The sequence below is a fragment of the Hemitrygon akajei genome, chromosome 4 (assembly GCF_048418815.1).
Source record: "Hemitrygon akajei chromosome 4, sHemAka1.3, whole genome shotgun sequence".
Classification (NCBI taxonomy): Eukaryota; Metazoa; Chordata; class Chondrichthyes; order Myliobatiformes; family Dasyatidae; genus Hemitrygon; species Hemitrygon akajei.
Genome location: NC_133127.1, coordinates 48,379,638 through 48,398,998, shown reverse-complemented (window position 1 = coordinate 48,398,998; position 19,361 = coordinate 48,379,638). Strand labels below are relative to the sequence as shown.

Sequence of the window (19,361 nt, the reverse complement as noted above, 5' to 3'; positions counted from 1 at the left end):
TTACTTAAGGGAAAATCACACCTGACAAATCTGTTGGAATTCTTTAACGATAAGACAAAGGAGAACTGATGCATGTTCTGTACTTGGATTTTCAGAAGGCCTTTGACAAGGTGCCCCATGAGGATGATTAACAAGAGCCCATGGTATTAAAGGAAAGATACTAGCATGGATAGAGGATTGGCTCATTGGTAGGAGGCAAACAGTAGGAATAAAGGGAGCTTTTTCCAGTTGAATGCCGGAGACGAGTAGTGTTCTGCAGGGATCAGTATTGGGACCACTTCTTTTTATATCATAGGTCAATGATTTGAATGACAGAATTGATGGCTTTATGGCCATGTTTGCAGACAATATGAAGACAGGTGGAGAGGCAGGTAGTGTTGAGGAAGTAGAGAGACTGCAGAAGGACTTTGACAGATTAAGAGAATGGGCAAAGAAGTAGCAGATGGAACATAGTGTCAGGAAGTGTATGATCATGCATTTTAGGAAAAGGAACAAAGATATCGATGAATTTCTAAACAGATAGAAAATTCAGGGGTCCGAGGTCCAAAGTGACTTAGAAGTCCTCGTATCAGGATTCCCTAAACGTTAACTTGCAGGTTGAGTCCGTGGTGAGGACGGTAAATGTAATGTTAGCATTAATTTCGAGAGAACTAAAGCAAGTATGTAATGCTGAAACTTTATAAAGTATTGGTCAGACTGCACTTGGGAGTATTGTGAGCAGTTTTAGGCCCCTTATCTAAAAAGGATGTGCTTACATCGGAGAAGATTCAGAGGAGGTTCACAAGATTGATTCCAGCAATGAAAGAGTTATCGTATGAGAAGTGTTTGATAGCTCTGGGCCTAAACTCACTGAAATTTAAATAAATGAGGGGGGAGATATCATTGAAACCTTTTGAATGTTGAAGGGCCTAGATAGAATTGATGTGGAAAAGATGTTACCTACAGTGAAGGAGTCTAGGACCAGAGGGAAGAGCCTCAGAAAAGAGGGGTGTCATTTTAGTACAGAGATGAGGAGCAACTTCTTAAGCCAGGGGGTGGTGAATCTGTGGAAATCGTCGCCACAAGTGGCTGCGGAGGCCAGGTCATTAGGTGTGTATTTAAGGCAGAGGTTGATAGGTTCTTATTTAGTAAGGGTGTGTAATGTTACAGGGAGAAGGCAAAATAGGGTTAAGAGGGAATAGCTCCGCCACAATAAAATAACAGAACACTCAATGGGCCAAATAGCTTAATACTGCTCCTATCTCATATAGTCTTCATGATACCACATTCAGGACCATGATCCAAGTATATTAAATCTGGTTAGAAGTGCATTTTCATCGATTAATATGATAAGGGGTGGAAATTGGAAAAACAAAAGGTGACTGTTACCTTAATATGTAGTTGAACAGACTGCCAATGTAAAGAGCCCAATCACAAGCAAGAGAAAATCTGCAGCTGCTGGAAATGAAGCAACACATACAAAATGCTGGAGGAACTCAGCAGGCCAGGCAGATCTATGGAAAAGAGTATAGTCGACGTGTATTCATTTCCATAGATGCTGCATGATCTAATGAGTTCCTCCAGCATTTTGTGTGTGTTGCCAATGTAAAGATACATGTTTATCGCAGAGAGGAGCAATTCTGGAACATTTGATTGAAAAAAAATACAGAAATACCACCCTAAATCACACTAAAATATTCCCCAGACTGTAAAATAACCTGATGCAGATCCAAAGGACTTCCATTTATGTTGTCTTTCAATCACAATTTGCTCCTCTAAAAGCATTTGGTTTGACCGAAGACTAAACAAGAAGCATAGAATTTAAATTAATTGAACTTATCTTGGTGGAATATTTTATTCATTATCTCTCTGCCATAGTTGGATGCATCAGCAAGGGAGATCAGGCGGAGTACAGGGCTAAGGTGGGAAACTTTGTCACATGGTGTGAGCAAAATCATCTGCAGCTTAATGTGAAAAAGACTAAGGAGCTGGTGGTGGACCTGAGGAGGGCCAAGGCACCGGTGACCCCTGTTTCTATCCAAGAGGTCAGTGTGGACATGGTGGAGGATTACAAATACCTGGGAATACAAATTGACAATCAACTGGACTGGTCAAAGAACACTGAGGCTGTCTACAAGAAGGGTCAGAGCTGTCTCTACTTCCTGGGGAGACTGAGGTCCTTTAACATCTGCCGGATGATGCTGAGGATGTTCTACGAGTCTGTGGTGGCCAGTGCTATCATGTTTGCTGTTGTGTGCTGGGGCAGCAGGCTGAGGGTAGCAGACACCAACAGAATCAATAAACTCATTCGTAAGGCCAGTGATGTTGTGGGGGTGGAACTGGACTCTCTGACGGTGGTGTCTGAAAAAGAGGATGCTGTCCAAGTTGCATGCCATCTTGGACAATGTCTCCCATCCACTCCATAATGTACTGGTTAGGCACAGGAGTACGTTCAGCCAGAGACTCATTCCACCAAGATGCAAAACTGAGCGTCATAGGAAGTCATTCCTGCCTGTGGCCATCCAACTTTACAACTCCTCCCTCAGAGTGTCAGACACCCTGAGCCAATAGGCTGGTCCTGGACTTATTTCCACTTGGAATAATTTACTTATTATTATTTAATTATTTATGGTTTTATATTGCTATATTTCTACACTATTCTTGGTTGGTGCGACTGTAACAAAACCCAATTTCCCTCGGGATCAATAAAATATGTCTGTCTGCCTTTGCCAAGACTGAAATAAATTTATGTGTACATTTTACCAAAATAAAAAAAAGTTCTAATGTTACAAATCTGAAAAATAGAAAATCCTGGAAATACTCAGCAGGGCAAATAAGGCACATGACAAGAGTAACAAAGTTAACCTTTCAGGCAATGTAAACTCTGCTCATCACAGATATTTCTATTCATACGTGCAAACTTCACAAAACTACAATATTGGCTCTGATGTCAAAAGTCTTGTAAATTTAAGACTTACGGTTTAAAATTAGAATGTCCAAAGTAAGTTTTCAGACATTTAATCTGTTTTGCATTTGGCTCTGGTATTGCAGCATCTAAATTGAACAAAAAGAGGTCAGTCATATAAATGCAATACTTCCCAAACCTACTTTGATTGTAGAAGACTGCAAGTTGTACGGTATATTTACTATAAGCCCTTATCTAAAAATATATTTAAATAGTTTCATGTTTTGAAAGAAGTTGAAATATTGTTGGGAAATGCATTATGGAAAGAACTAGCCTTTGTAACCAAATTTACCCCATTTCTCCTCTTCTTCCTTGATCTTTTCATCTTCCTCATCATTCGCTCTAAAAGACTGCTCTGGTGTAGACTTGTTAAGTAAACTGAAGGATTCTTCAGAATCCATTTCAGAGCTGTCCAGATCGTGCAGTATCTATTAGATGACCATAAGATGCAAACAATTCAATTTAATATTTTTTTCCAAGTAATGATAAGTTCTGGTAAGTTAATCTTCCTACAAATAGTCAGCATCAAAGCAGTAAATTGTAATTTAGCTCATTGTTACTTTCAATGATATTAAAACATTTGTTAGTTTCGTAGCGTTTTCTGCAAGCATTAACACGATATGACAGCTCAAAATAGAACAGTGAAACTGAATAACGTAGACAATTCCTTTGCAAAACAGAATGAGCTGCTGAACAAACTCGGTAAGTCAGCCATCATCTTTGGAGGGAAATGAACAGTGAATGTTTGGATTTTTCTATTGGACTTTTCCACTTTCTAAATAGGACTAAAATAATTTAACACATATGTACTATCAGTTTATATTCTTGTTCAACAGATTTGTTTTAAGCTAGGGAGAGACTCAGACCTGATATTAAACAGGATTATAATCCCACCAACATACAAGATGGCTGCAAGGGTTCAATCTAAATTTCTTTTGTGTGCAGTTATAGCTAAACACTTGAAAAAGGGGCTATTGGAACAGGGTTGATTAATAGGGAATATGAAATCGGACAACAGTCTTCCTGTGGTTCTTTACAAAAGCAACACTGCTCTCAAAACAGATAAAAGCTTCAGTTTAATGCCTTACCAAAGACACAAATAATAAGTTCCTGTAAAATATTAGCACCATTGTGACAAATTCCATAATGGGCGATACCATTAATTATGGCATCACCATTTAGGTAAATTGAACTATATTAAAGGTCTAATAAAAATATGTAGCAGGGAGCTAGGGTATTTTCCTCCTCTAAAAACCACAGGATATTTCTAATGATGTGTGCCATCACGTGATATATGTCTACATAGCCAAATGTGCAACCCTGCCACGACCTGTAACACTGTTACTGACTTTGCCTTTACACCAAAACATGACTGTAATTTGAACATCTGAAAAAGAAATTTTTGTTTTTCTTAAACAAAATCTTAAGTATCCACACCTTTATGGAACAACATTTACATTACTTGGGCATTAGCATATAACTTCCGTAACCTTTAAAACACTTAAAAATGTCACCAACTTTTAAAGCTTTCAAATAATAAAACTATCATGGAAACACCAATTCAGGAAAAGAATACATTTGGATTTCTATAAAGCAATATCTCATAAACATTGATAAAATAAACTGCAGTCAATGAAACATGTGGAAAATATTAGTTTCGGATCTCCATTTTTTGAAAGAACAATAAATTGTTTAGTATATGTTCACCAGAGAGAACAGGTTACAGATGTGAAGGCAGCTTTAAGATTCTGTGACTGTTTCAACAAGATCAAGATGGAATTTTTAAAAAATACAGTACTGTGGATACTGTGGATCTTGTATCATCTCAGCTTAATTGTTTAACCTTTGAAGATTTCAGTTTAGCTGACTGTCAAAGAGTAGGACAAAGGACATGGATTTTGACAAATTCCATCTCGCCTAGACAGCTGAAGACAAGATAACAGAAAAGGCATACTTTGAAAAACTAAATAGCACAAGATTCAGTTCTACAATTTGTGAAACAAAATGGCATGACAATCTGCTACTACATCTAGAGTGCAATTTTCAGACTACTTTCAAGGCAAGAGGCATATATATGATATCAAATGCTAACAGCCGTGCCATGCATTCAGTATTGGAATCATCACACCTGACAAGGACTTGATTTTAAAATCCTCATTTTAAATGTATTGATACACTGACCTTCCCAATCACTGTGCTATCTTACCTTTGAGCAACAACACTCTGAAGAGAGCACTCCTTGATGCTAGTCTCATGTGCATATGTAATTAATCCTACATTTTTGATGGTCATGCCTTAAATTGCCTTGTCCCTGAGCTCAGAAAAGGCTTAACTGTTTGGTCGTGCTGCTATCCTCTTATTCACAGTATCATCAACTTTGTACATTATACCCATTCTTGGCTTGCACCATACTCTGGATCTACCTTTTTTCCACTCTCTTCCTACCTCTTCTTCCCAAAGTGGGTGCTTGTTTAAAAGGTTGTTAAATCCATTTTGTTTTTCCAGCTCTGACTTGAAATATTTAGTACAGGTTGACCACCAATTTTCCAGAAATTTAACAATGGCTTCTAAGATAAGTGCAAGTACCAGTTGTGATGTCAAACATAAACAACAGTCCATACCAAAGATTGAAATGTTGGAAAAAAACTGGACCAAGGTGTTATGGCATTGGTTCATCAACTGTGCACGATATAAAGCACCAAAAGGGAAAAAAATTGCAATTCTATGCAAACAATGACTCGCTAAAGCAAAAGAGCATTAGAAAATCTCTGAGTGTTGGTAAGAGCACTGAGCATGATCAAGTGATGATTGCTTTTGCCAGCATTGGAGTGATGGAGTTGACTTTTCTGGCAGTATGATAATGAACCAAGCTAAGTTGTTCTATAAAGAACTTAAATTAGCACATGCATGTGACTATAGTGAAGGATGGCTTCAAAAGGTTTAAGAAGCACCGTGGAATTTCCATGCATAAAATGTGTCGAGAAGAATGGTCTGCAAATCATGAAGGAGCTACCGAGTATGTGGATGAATTTGCAAAGCTCATAGCTGACAAAAACCTCAGTCCTGAGCAGGTATATAATCCAGATGAAACTGTGATATATAGAAGATGAAGATCCCACAGGAATCAGAATCAGGTTTATTATCACTGGCATGTGACATAAAATTTGTTAAATTAGCAACAGCAGTTCAATGCAATACATAATCTAGCAGAGAGAGAAAAATAATAAATAAAACATAATAATAAACAAGTAAATCAATTACATATATTGAATAGATTTTAAAAATCGTGCAAAAACAGAAATACTGTATATTTTTTAAAAAGTGAGGTAGTGTCCAAACTTTCAATGTCCATTTAGGAATCAGATGGCAGAGGGGACGAAGCTGTTCCTGAATCGCTGTGTGTGCGTTCAGGCCTCTGCACCTCCTAGCTGATGGTAACAGTGATTAATAATCCTTTTTAAGCTTCTACAATCCATTTTTGCCATTATTATTGCATGGCCTCTTCTAATTCAGCAAAAGCATTAATCTGGCAAAGCTCAGGAACCAAGGTGTCGGAAAATCGGTGGTCAACTTGTATCCCCGAAAATTGAATCTGAGTTTTTATTAATTAAATAATACTCAATTTTAATTAAGTCTGGTATTAATATTTACAGTCATACAGCACAGAAAAAGGCTCTTTGTTGTACCAGGTCCATGCCGACTGTCAAACACTGACTAGTGATGGTTAAACTATGGGATGATCATAAAAATCTATCTGGTTCATTGATGTCATTTAGGAAATAAATTATCTATCCTTAATTGCCCTGCACGTAGCTCTACATTCACGTCATTTTGATTGTTTAACTATTCAGATATCTAGCAAAACCACTTGATTAAAAGGATAGGCATCATATGTAGGATTTGCCAGTGACTGCATCGTTTTTCAGTCATCTGATCTTTCTTAAAAGAAAAAAACAGGAAATAGGAGTGTAAATAAACCAATCTGCACCATTGAGTCTCCTTTACCATTCAGAAAGATCATGATCTTTAACCAAAATTCCATTCATCTGTAAATATTGATTTTATTAATACCCAAAAATCTATCCCATCTCGGTTTTGAACGAAATCAATAACTGATTCCTCAGAGATCTGTCAAGAAGAATACTGAAGATTTTCTCATTATTTTGAGGGAAGATGCCACAGTAAATCCAAACTACACTAATGGGTTTACCTGGCTACCTGTTCAGCCAAAAAACAACTGCAAAAACGCCCAGGGAAAATTACTTCTGCATTGCAGTTACAGTTTGAGCATAGCTATTATTGGGGAGCCATCTAGTGGGCACTTTAAATGAAACATTTTGTACTAAGCTCTGGATTGTAATTTCTATCAAAAACATTTTTCTGTCAGCATACTTAAATAGCTTACTGTCGAGATAAATTACCAATTACTGAGATCTAAGAGTCAAAAGATTTTGGTTGTATAAGCTAACTATTAGTATTGTGTAAAAGCAGGCAGGGAGCAGGTTTACAAATTTTACCAATACTGACAAATGGGACAATGCAACAAAACAGTGCCACACTGAGATTAAGCTTAGTTCACTTTCTCTGACATCAATAATAATACAACAACTTTTAATATACTAATGCAAGCAGAGAATACACACAATAAGACATAATGCTCCTATGGACATCAATATTATTGACGTTAAGAGGGTTGAGAACTTCAAGTTCCCGGTAGTGAACATCGCCAATAGCCTCTCCTGGTCCAACCACAATTCCCCTACTTCCTCGAGGCTAAAGAAATCTGGCATGTCCCTGTCAACCCTTACCAATTTTTGTTGATACACCATAAAAAACATCCTATCTGGATGCATCGCACCTTGATATGGCAACTGCCCTGCACATCATGGCAAGAAACAGCAGAGTTGTGCACAAAGCTTAGTACATTTCAGAAACAAACCTCCAAACTACAGACTCTTTCTATACTTTTCGCTGCCTCAGTAATATAGCTAGCATCATCAAACACTCCACCCACCCTGGACATTCTCATTTTTTCCCCTCTATAATTGGGTAGAGCTGCAAGCCTGAAAGCACATACCACCAGGTTCAAGGGAAGCTTTCATCCCACTGTTCTAAGACTATTAAATCATTCTCTAGTATGATAACATGGATTCTTTATCTCGCAATCTACCTTTAGTTATTATTTTGTTGCTTATTGTTTATCTGCACTGTACTTTTTCGACAGCTGGTACACTTTATTCTGCATTGTTAGTGTTTTCTCTTGTTCTATCTCAATACACTATGTTATGTTTTAAACATTATGCAAGCCAGGCTTTCCACTGTATCTCAGTACATGTGACAATAATAAACCAAAGTCTAATTCATTGAAATTATAATGCATAAGAATGTAGGAGCAAACGGTAAGTACAACATTTTGCTTGGACATTGTCTGTTTGGTACTACCTAAAAAGGTCACTTCCCCTGCGTGGAGCTTGCCATTCTCTCCAAGACCTTGTCAGTTTCTTCCAGAAACTCTGGTTTCCTCCCATATCACAAAGATGGTAGATAAATTGCCATAGTGTAGGTGGATTGTAAGAGAATCAAGGGTGAGTTCATGAACTTGAGAGGGAATAGGTTAGTGTGAAATAATTGAGCAAATGGATTGCTCTGACAATCATGAATGCTGTTTTATCCTGAATGATACCAGATTTCTTAGGCACCACTGAAGCTGCAATCATCCAAGCAGAATATTTTCCCACTTCCAGAAAGAGGCCTTGTCCAGTTATTTCGGATTTGCTGCATGCAACCAAAGCATATGTAATGTTTATTTCCAACATCTTCACTTTTAAACCTATAGTGAAAGGTCTAGGTAGCAACAAAGATGACTTGATGCAAGGCATTACCCCCTATTAACTCTTGCCACAATATTCAGATTCTATGAAAATACTGTCAAAATTGAATCAAACCAGGATCTAAATCGTTGAATTTGGCCAAACAAACTGAAGCTTGTCATTAAATTTAATAAGCTAAATCAGCCTTACTTTGACCATCTCATTCTCCAGCTCCTCGTCACTTTCAATCACACAAGAAAGATCTGCTTCTTCATCCACTTTAGGAGCCTAAAATAGTACAGAAAAAATGTTATCATTATTACCTGAAAACAAAGTGCAACCATCCACATGAAGAAAAAGATCACAGAAAAATGGACAAACAAAGCCATGGAGCTATCCAAAAATAAAACTGAGAACTTTGCTTAACAAAAGTCAGTTTGGGATAGTAATTAAGAGTAAAGGAACAACTAAAATTTGATGCAGAGTTAGACACAAAGAGCAAATTTTGAATTACAAAAAGCATAAGGATGGTGAACACAGGAGTTCATGTAGGAGTACTAGAACAATCAGGTCTAGGAGCATGGTGCAGGCATCGACAGCAGATCAACAGAGGCATAAATGAAGTCAAGTAATAACAGAAGTGGAAATGGATAATGGTGTAGAATGTGGCTGCAGCGCCATCTTATGGTCACATACGACAATAACCCAGTAAAGTCAAGTTCAGCCCCAGTCAGTTGACGCAAATCAAGAAGAAAACAGATGCTTTGTTGCTGCTGTGCACAAAAAAATAAGCAGGTGGGCAAAAGCAAAGTACCTGGAAAATAATATTGACAAGTAATACATCAGCCTTTATGACAAAGGGCTTGGGAATCAGAAGAAATTAGTGCAGTGTATACATTTTGTTTTCTTAGCCACAGTAGGATAAACATGCCTTAGAGGAAGGCAATGGAGGCTCACTGAACCCTAAAATGAAGTGCTAACAATAAGACGTCAGATTATGAGTTCCCAGGATGCGGTTTTCCTTTCCAGGACATCAGAGATGTCCTCCTCCTTTAAAGAATGGGGTTTCCCTTACTCCACCATTGATGCTGCCTTTACCCCCATCTCCTCCATTTCCTGAAGGTTTCCCTTACTCTACCATTGATGCTGCCTTTACCCCCATCTCCTCCATTTCCTGAACACCTATGCTCACCACATCTTTCCACTGCATTAACAGTGATAGGATTTCTCCAGTCGTTACCTACCACCCATGAGCTTCTGCATCCAACACATCACCCACCGCAACTTCTGCCATCTCCGAAGAGAGATTTCTGCTTCTGGTTTAAAATCCCTCCTCCTCCCCCCCCCCCCCCCCCAACCCCCTTCAATTCCCCACTCTGGCCTCTTATCTCTTCTCACCTGCCTAGCGCTTCCCCCTGGGTCCCTTTCTCCTATGGTCCACTCTCCTCTCCTATCAGATTCCTTCCTCTTCAGCCCTTTACCTTTCCTACCTGCCTGGCTTCACTTACACCTTCCAGCTATCCTGCTTCCCCTCCCCCCCACCTGTTTATTCTGCCGTCTGCCCCCGTAATTTACTGAAGAAGGGTCTCAGCCCAAAATGTTGACTCTTTATTTATTTCCATAGATGCTGCCTAACTTGCTGAGTTCCTCCAGAATTTTGTTCGTGTTACTTCAGATTAGGAGTTATTCAAGCTTGAAAGAATGTCATTGAAAGATGTAAAATTAGAAAATGCCTGAGTTTTTTCCCCTCTATATTTGCAGAATTTGTCTCCTTTTGCACATTGGTTGTTTGCCAGTCTTTGCAGTTTTTCACTGAATCTATTGTATTTCTTTGTTCAACTGTAAATACCTGCAGGAAAATGAATCTAAGGGTAGTATCCACGAGGATATCTGCAGATGCTGGAAATTCAAAGAACACCCACAAAATGCTGGTGGAACACAGCAGGCCAGGTCACATCTATAGGGAGAAGCACTGTCGACGTTTCGGGCTGAGACCCTTCGTCAGGACTAACTGAAAGGAAAGATAGTAAGACATTTGAAAGTAGTGGGGGGGAGGGGGAAATGCAAAATGATAGGAGAAGACCGGAGGGGGTGGGATGAAGCTAAGAGCTGGAAAGGTGATTGGCAAAAGTGATACAGAGCTGGAGAAGAGAAAGGATCATGGGACGGGAGGCCTAGGGAGAAAGAAGGGGGGAGGGGAGCACCAGAGGGAGATGGAGAACAGGTAGAGGGATGGGCAGAGGGAGAGAGAGAAAAAAACAAACAACTAAATATGTCAGGGATGGGGTAAGAAGGGGAGGAGGGGCATTAATGGAAGTTAGAGAAGTCGATGTTCATGCCATCAGGTTGGAGGCTACCCAGCCGGTATATAAGGTGTTGTTCCTCCAACCTGAGTTTGGATTCATTTGGACAATAGAGGAGGCCATGGATAGACATATCAGAATGGGAATGGGACGTGGAATTAAAATGTGTGATATGTGATGATACACATGAACTTTGATAATAAATTTACTTTGAACTTTGATTTTTTAAAAAGTACAAAACTTATGGTGATAGCCTTAACACAAGGTTTGGAAAAGGAGAAATATCTTCACTAAATTCTCTTCACCAGAGGTTGGTAATGATCAGTTCTTGAGGAAGATAAACTGGGACTGAAATGTTTTTGGACATTAAAGGATGTGGAAATAAGTTTGAAAATTAGACATGATATTCAATACTGGAGTATTCTTGAATGACACTTATTACACACTGCTCATCCTTTCAATCATGCCATATTCTATACTCTATAGGAAGGGCTTACTACTGACTCTATGGAAGTACAGGTACTCTAGTGATTTTCTGCAAATGTCAGAAAAATATTTATCAGCATTTCCCAATCCGTCTTTGTATACTTGAAGCTTAAAACTCATAGAATGCATCAAACATTTTGAGGACAGCACGCCTAAATTAACCAATTAAATGACAGTGGAAAATAGACCCTTTAAGGGTCCATGATAAGCACTGTTCCTGCCGAACGTATTATCAAAACTGAATCCTAATGGATCATAGGATCATTCATAGCAAGGCTATGAAAGAAGAATTAAGACTGAAAGGAATGGAAAATGATAAATGGCTGGTATTTGGAATGGATGACTACAGAGGGAAGGGGAATTGATGTGAATGCAAGAAGAATAAAAAATGGGATTAATATAGCATTCACATAAATGGGGGCTGATGGTTGATGCATGCAAGAGGCCTGTTTCTGTACTGTATTTCTTTATGACTCTAACTATACAAAAGAAAACACAAAGGAACATTTGAAAGCTATTAAATGTAGAGCTGTAAGAAATGCCCAGGAGATCAAGCAATATTTATTTCCACAGAGAGAAATTGGAGTTAATATTACAGGAGGATTAACCTGCAGTGAAATAGACTAGTTGCAAACAAAAAAAGCTAGTTACCAAGAAATTGTTGAGCTTGATTGAACCTGAAAAGCTGCAATATAACCATGAGGTGATGTTCCTCAAGCTTATGGTGGGCTTTGTTATAATGGTGCAAGAGGGCACATTATAAGGCAAGTAGAATGGACGTGGGTTAGAGATTTACAGCATCTGCAATTTTTAATATTCACCACCAAAGCCAACTTGTGTGCTCCCACCCACATGGCTTTTTCCATATGTGCATTTTCTTGTCATTCCAGCTGTTTGAACACCTCATATCTTACAATAGTTGTATTACTTCTTCACCCACTAATATGTTAAAGCCATAACATTTGGAATTAACTCGGTTTAATTCAATCTCCTAACTAAAGTACCCAATTAATATTGGATGGTGATACTAGCATATATGGCAGTAACATCAAATGATGTAATAAAACTTTAAAGCTTCAATTGCACACTGGCAATTTGTGTTTTAATCCTGCAGACCCATTACCGATCCTCTACTTAACATTTAATCTCTTCTCACCATATGTCCATTTTTGACAACATTGCTCTTTCCATCTTGCTCAGTTATCACTTCACTCAACAATGTACTCTTAGCTTAAGCCAGCATTTACTACATTGAAAATTTTTTAATAATTTACTGTATTTTGATTTTAGATAATAAATTGTATAGCATTGTATTGCATCAGAACAGAAGAAATTGTAAGAGAAGATAATCAAATATTATATTTTACCTTATTTGGCAAAGAAGAAATATTATTCAGTGCATCTCCCTCTTGTGCTTGACGTTCTAACATCTGAAGCTCATATTCTGTTATGTCCAAAGACATCAGATAATCCTCACATTTATTTTGATTGCTTTCTGCATCATTTTGGTCAGTTGTTTGGTTCTTCATGTTTTGTATGTGGTCTACACTGCTGTTATACAGATCTAATGGCACGTCAGTCAAGTGACTCTCTGGGTCTGGTTCTTGACAACTCCGGTTTGTCATTTCAGCCGCTTCCAAACTATTTTCTGCAAAATTATTTTCTCCTTCATTGCCCCTAAGCAATTTAATTTCTGCTTCATTCCCTGGTCGTACACCAATTCCAGATGTTGCTTCAGTCAAAATCTTCCGCAAATCAGAAACATTTTCAGAAATGACGTTCAAGATATTTGTAGCTCTACTAAAGAAATCCAAGAATGAAGCATGTAGTAGACTGATCTCAAAAGAACAAGTAAATACTAATAAAACTGTAACCTATATGCTGTCAAACAACATACATCCGCATACACGTATTCCTTATTGGATTATTTTATCAGAGAAGTGTCTCTTCCTTCTAATAAACAGAGGACAATGCTTACTCGAAATGACTGCTCCTTGGGTAATCTTAAATGGATTGAATATCCTGAGATAAGTAATTTCCTGCAAACTCAAAATAAGTTTAAAAATGCAAAATGCAAATACATTGTTTACAAGCTGTAACCAGACCTCTGAATTCTGACCACAGGCTTCCCACTGAATGATATGATCATTCATGTGTGGTTACAGTTAATATGGGAACGGAACAAGGCTACTGAAATATTTAACTGGACATTGATGGATTTCAAAGCAGCAGCTTTAAAAACAGTTCCTCTAAATAAAGGTTTTTGCCTGCTTTAATTTCCCTTGAACTATATAGAACATAGAACATAGAACAGTACAGCACATTACAGGCCCTTCAGCCCACAATGTTGTGCTGACCCTCAAACCCTGCCTCCCATATAACCCCCCACCTTAAATTCCTCCATATACCTGTCTAATAGTCTCTTAAACTTCACTACTGTATCTGCCTCCACCACTGACTCAGGCAGTGCATTCCATGCACCAACCACTCTTGAGTGAAAAACCTTCCTCTAATATCCCCCTTGAACTTCCCTCCCCTTACCTTAAAGGCATGTCCTTTTGTACTGAGCAGTGGTGCCCTGGGGAGGAGGCGCTGGCTGTCCACTCTGTTTATTCCTCTTAATATCTTGTACACCTCTATCATGTCTCCTCTCATCCTCCTTCTCTCCAAAGAGTAAAGCCCTAGCTCCCTTAATCTCTGATCATAATCCACACTCTCTAAACCAGGCAGCACCCTGGCAAATCTCCTCTGTACCCTTTCCAATGCTTCCACATCCTTCTTATAGTGAGGCGACCAGAACTGGACACAGTACTCCAAGTGTGGCCTAACTAGAGTTTTATAGAGCTGCATCATTACATCGCGTCTCTTAAACTCTATCCCTCAACTTATGAAAGCTAACACCCCATAAGCTTTCTTAACTACTCTATCTACCTGTGAGGCAACTTTCAGGGACCTGTGGACATGTATCCCCAGATCCCTCTGCTCCTCCACACTACCAAGTATCCTGCCATTTACTTTGTACTCTGCCTTGGAGTTTGTCCTTCCAAAGTGTACCACCTCACACTTCTCCGGGTTGAACTGTATCTGCCACTTCTCAGCCCACTTCTGCATCTTATCAATGTCTCTCTGCAATCTTCGACAATCCTCTACATCATCTACAACACCACCAACCTTTGTGTCGTCTGCAAACTTGCCAACCCACCCTTTTACCCCCACATTCAGGTCGTTAATAAAAATCACAAAAAGTAGAGTTCCCAGAACAGATCCTTGTGGGACACCACTAGTCACAACCCTCCAATCTGAATGTACTCCCTCCACCATGACCCTCTGCCTTCTGCAGGCAAGCCAATTCTGAATCCACCTAGCCAAACTTCCCTGGATCCCATGCCTTCTGACTTTCTGAACAAGCCTACCGTGTGGAACCTTGTCAAATGCCTTACTAAAATCCATGTAGATCACATCCACTGCACTACCCTCATCTATATGCCTGGTCACCTCCTCAAAGAACTCTTTCAGGCTTGTTAGGCACGATCTGCCTTTCACAAAGCCATGCTGACTGTCCGTGTTCAGACCATGATTCTCTAAATGCCCATAGATCCTATCTCTAAGAATCTTTTCAAACAGCTTTCCCACCACAGACATAAGGCTCACTGGTCCATAATTACCCGGACTATCCCTACCACCTTTTTTGAACAAGGGGACAACATTCACCTCCCTCCAATCCTCTGGTACCACTCCCGTGGACAACGAGGACATAAAGATCCTAGCCAGAGGTTCAGCAATCTCTTCCCTCACCTCGTGGAGCAACCTGGGGAATATTCCGTCAGGCCCCGGGGACTTATCTGTCCTAATGTATTTTAACAACTCCAACACCTCCTCTCCCTTAATATCAACATGCACCAGAACATCAACCACACTCGTATTGTCCTCACCGTCATCAAGTTCTCTCTCAGTGGTGAATACCAAAGAGAAGTATTCATTGAGGACCTCGCTCACTTCCACAGCCTCCAGGCACATCTTCCCACTCTTATCTCTAATCGGTCTTACCTTCACTCCTGTCATCCTTTTGTTCTTCACATAATAGAAGAATGCCTTGGGGATTTTCTTTACCCTACCCGCCAAGGCCTTCTCATGCCCCCTTCTTGCTCTTCTCAGCCCCTTCTTAAGCTCCTTTCTTGCTACCCTATATTCCTCAATAGACCCATCTGATCCTTGCTTCCTAAACCTCATGTATTCTGCCTTCTTCCACCTGACTAGATTTTCCACTTCACTTGTCACCCATGGTTCCTTCACCCTACCATTCTTTATTTTCCTCACTGGGACAAATTTATGTCTAACATCCTGCAAGAGATCCTTAAACATCGTCCACATGTCCATAGTACATTTCCCTGCAAAAACATCAACCCAATTCACACCCACAAGTTCTAGCCTTATAGCCTCATAATTTGCCCTTCCCCAATTAAAAATTTTCCTGTCCTCTCTGATTCTATCCTTTTCCATGATAATGCTAAAGGCCAGGGAGCAGTGATCACTGTCCCCCAGATGCTCACCCACTGACAGATCTGTGACCTGACCCGGTTCGTTACCTAATACTAGATCTAGTATGGCATTCCCCCTAGTTGGCCTGTCAACATACTGTGAAAGGAATCCATCCTGGACACACTTAACAAACTCTGCCCCATCTAAACCCTTGGAGCTAATCAAGTGCCAATCAATATTAGGGAAGTTAAAGTCACCCATGATAACAACCCTGTTATTTTTGTACCTTTCCAAAATCTGCCTCCCAATCTGCTCCTCGGTATCTCTGCTGCTACCAGGGGGCCTATAGAATACCCCCAGTAGAGTAACTGCTCCCTTCCTGTTCCTGATTTCCACCCATACTGACTCAAAAGAGGATCCTGCTACATTACCCACCCTTTCTGCACCTGTAATAGTATCCTTGACCAGTAATGCCACCCTCCTCCCCTTTCCCCCCCCTCTCTATCCCTTTTAAAGCACTGAAATCCAGGAATATTGAGAATCCACTCCTGCCCTGGTGTCAGCTAAGTCTCCGTAATGGCCACTACATCATAATTCCATGTATGTATCCAAGCTCTCAGTTCATCACCTTTGTTCCTGATGCTTCTTGCATTGAAGTACACACACTTCTTACCTTCTACCTTACTACCTATATGCCCTTTATTCTGCTGCTCTTTCCTCAAAGCCTCTCTATATGTTAGATCTGGCTTTACTCCATGCACTTCTTTCACTGCTCTATTGCTCCGGGTCACCTCGGCCCGAAATGTCAGCTGTGCTTCTTCCTATAGATGCTGCCTGGCCCGCTGCGTTCCACCGCATTTTGTGTGTGTTAAATGAATTCAAATAATCTGCTTTTTCACTGTATTTACTATGCGTTGTATTTTCAATGTTACTATGTTGCATATTGTTTGCTTCTATAAATGTTGACATACCTTTACGTAATTGTCATAAAATCCATACATCAATTTAAATATTAGATAATCAAACTACAAACCAAACCACTATTTGCTAAAAAAAAACAGCCTGAAACTTAGAAAAATAACAAGCACAATTGGAAAGGCAAATTAAGTCAGGCAAAAACATTGCTACACTCAGCAGGTCAAGCAGTATCTGAAAGAAATCTGACCCTTCATCCTAACCAGAGAAGTGAAAACATGTTTAAGTTCAGAATCAGAATCAACTTTAATATCTCTGCACATATGTCAGGAACTTGAAGCTACTCACCCTTTCCACTGCTGATCCCTCCATAAGAACTAGTGTGTGTTCCCTCGACTTCCCCTTCCTGAAGCCAACAATCAATCCCTTGGACTTACTGATGATGAGTGCAAGGTTTTTGTCGCCACACCATTCAACCAACTGAAAAAAATCTCACATCTGTATACCTCTTTATCACCACCTGAAATTCTGCCAGCAATAGTTGTGTCATCAGCAAATATATAGATGCTGCCCGAGTTGTGCCTAGCCACGTAGACACGGGTGTACAGAGAGTAGAGCTGTGGGCTAATCATGTATTCTTGAGGTGCGACAGTGTTGATTGGCTGCGAAGAGGATATTGTGGCGACCCACTTCCTAGCGCACTCGAACCGGCTCACAAATAGCCAGCGCACCGGCATAAAGGCCAGTCCCAAAAGGGCGCCAAGTCTGCTTCACCAGCAGGGGAAAAGCCCGCACGCGGGACAGGACTGTGAATACGTGCCCCCGACAGCATCCGCGCCCGGGGAGGGCGGGATCAGGAAGGCTTTAAAGCGAGGCCGCGAAGTTCGAATAAAATCTTTTTGTAACTGCAGTTCATTGACTCCGTGTCGTTATTTCAGCGCTGCGTGTAGCACACCGCTACAATTGGTGACCCCGACGGCCCAAACGATATTTGGGCTGAAGATGATCGACGCCGCATCTGTTCATGCAGTTTCGTTGAAACTGCCAAGCTTCTGGACGCTGCGACCTCACCTATGGTTCCAGCAAGCAGAAGCCCAATTCCACATTTGGCAGATATCCTCGGAGGACACACGTTACTACTACGTGGTGAGCTCCCTCGACCAGGACACAGCGGCCCAGGTTGAGGAGTTCATACAGTCTCCCCCAGCGGACGGCAAATACACGGAATTCAAAGCCCTGCTCATAAGGACTTTCGGACTCTCACGGCGTGAGCGGGCTGCCCGCTTACTGCACCTGGATGGTTTGGGGGACAGACCGCCATCGGCTTTGATGAATGAGATGTTGTCTCTGGCCGGAGGACACAAGCCCTGCCTCAAGTTTCAGCAGGCATTCCTGGAGCAGCTGCCCGAGGACATCTGCCTTCTGCAGTCCGACGCGGATTTCAGCAACCCCCGGAAGGTGGCAGCCCGGGCGGACTTGCTGTGGAAAGCCAAGAAGGAGAGTGGGGCGTCCATCGCACAGATCACCAGGCCACGCTCCCAGCAGCAAACCAGACCAGGCCCGGCAGCAGAGCCCACTAGCCCCAGAGGGAGGAGTGAGGAGACCAACGAACAATGGTGCTTCTACCACCAGCGGTGGGGCGCAGAAGCCCGCTGCTGTCGCCCGCCCTGCAAGTTCCCGGGAAACGCCAGGGCCAGCCGCCGCTGATGGCTACGGCGGCTGGCTATCGGGATAGCCTCCTGTATGCGTGGGACAAGCGGTCGGGACGCCGTTTTTTGGTCGACACTGGTGCCGAGATCAGCGTCTTACCTCCGACGAGTTACAACACCCGCAACAGGGCACCGGGTCCCACCCTGAGGGCCGCGAACGGCAGCACAATAAGGACCTACGGCACCCGTACGGTGCAGCTACAGTTTGGCTCCAGCCGGTTCACGTGGGACTTCACACTGGCCGCTGTAGCCCAACTGCTCCTAGGCGCAGATTTTTTGCGGTCTCACAGCCTACTGGTCGACCTGCCGAGGCAGAGGCTGGTCCACGCCGAGACCTTTCAGACATTCTCCCTGGGTGAAGCCCAGTTGCCAGCCCCACACCTCGACTCTATCACGCTGTCCGACAACGACTTCACCAGAGTCCTGGCGGATTTCCCATCGGTTCTGGCACTGCAGTTCACGGCAGCCATGCCCAGACACGGCGTAGAGCACCACATCCCGACACAGGGACCACCCCTCCACGCCCGTGCTCGAAGGCTTCCTCCGGACAAGCTCCGACTGGCGAAGGAGGAGTTCAAGAGGATGGAGGAATTGGGGATCATACGGCGGTCCGACAGCCCATGGGCCTCCCCCCTGCACATGGTGCCCAAAGCATCAGGGGGCTGGAGACCATGCGGCGACTACCGCAGGATGAACGAGGCTACAACACTGGACC

General features: G+C 41.5%; 1 protein-coding gene across 3 annotated transcripts in view; it reads right to left on the bottom strand.

Moving 5' to 3' along the window:
- The window catches only part of wrn (WRN RecQ like helicase), a 141,496-nt gene that overhangs the window by 94,521 nt on the left and 27,614 nt on the right, over nt 1-19,361 (bottom strand). For 2 of the 3 annotated variants that reach the window (XM_073042519.1, XM_073042521.1), the window contains exons 9-12: nt 12,911-13,343; nt 8,965-9,042; nt 3,237-3,372; nt 2,958-3,033 (exon numbers count right to left, since the gene is read on the bottom strand). In XM_073042519.1, the coding sequence (XP_072898620.1) occupies nt 2,958-3,033; nt 3,237-3,372; nt 8,965-9,042; nt 12,911-13,343 (723 nt within the window). The remainder of the gene's footprint in view (nt 1-2,957; nt 3,034-3,236; nt 3,373-8,964; nt 9,043-12,910; nt 13,344-19,361) is intronic. The other variant, XM_073042520.1, reaches the window with a different exon arrangement.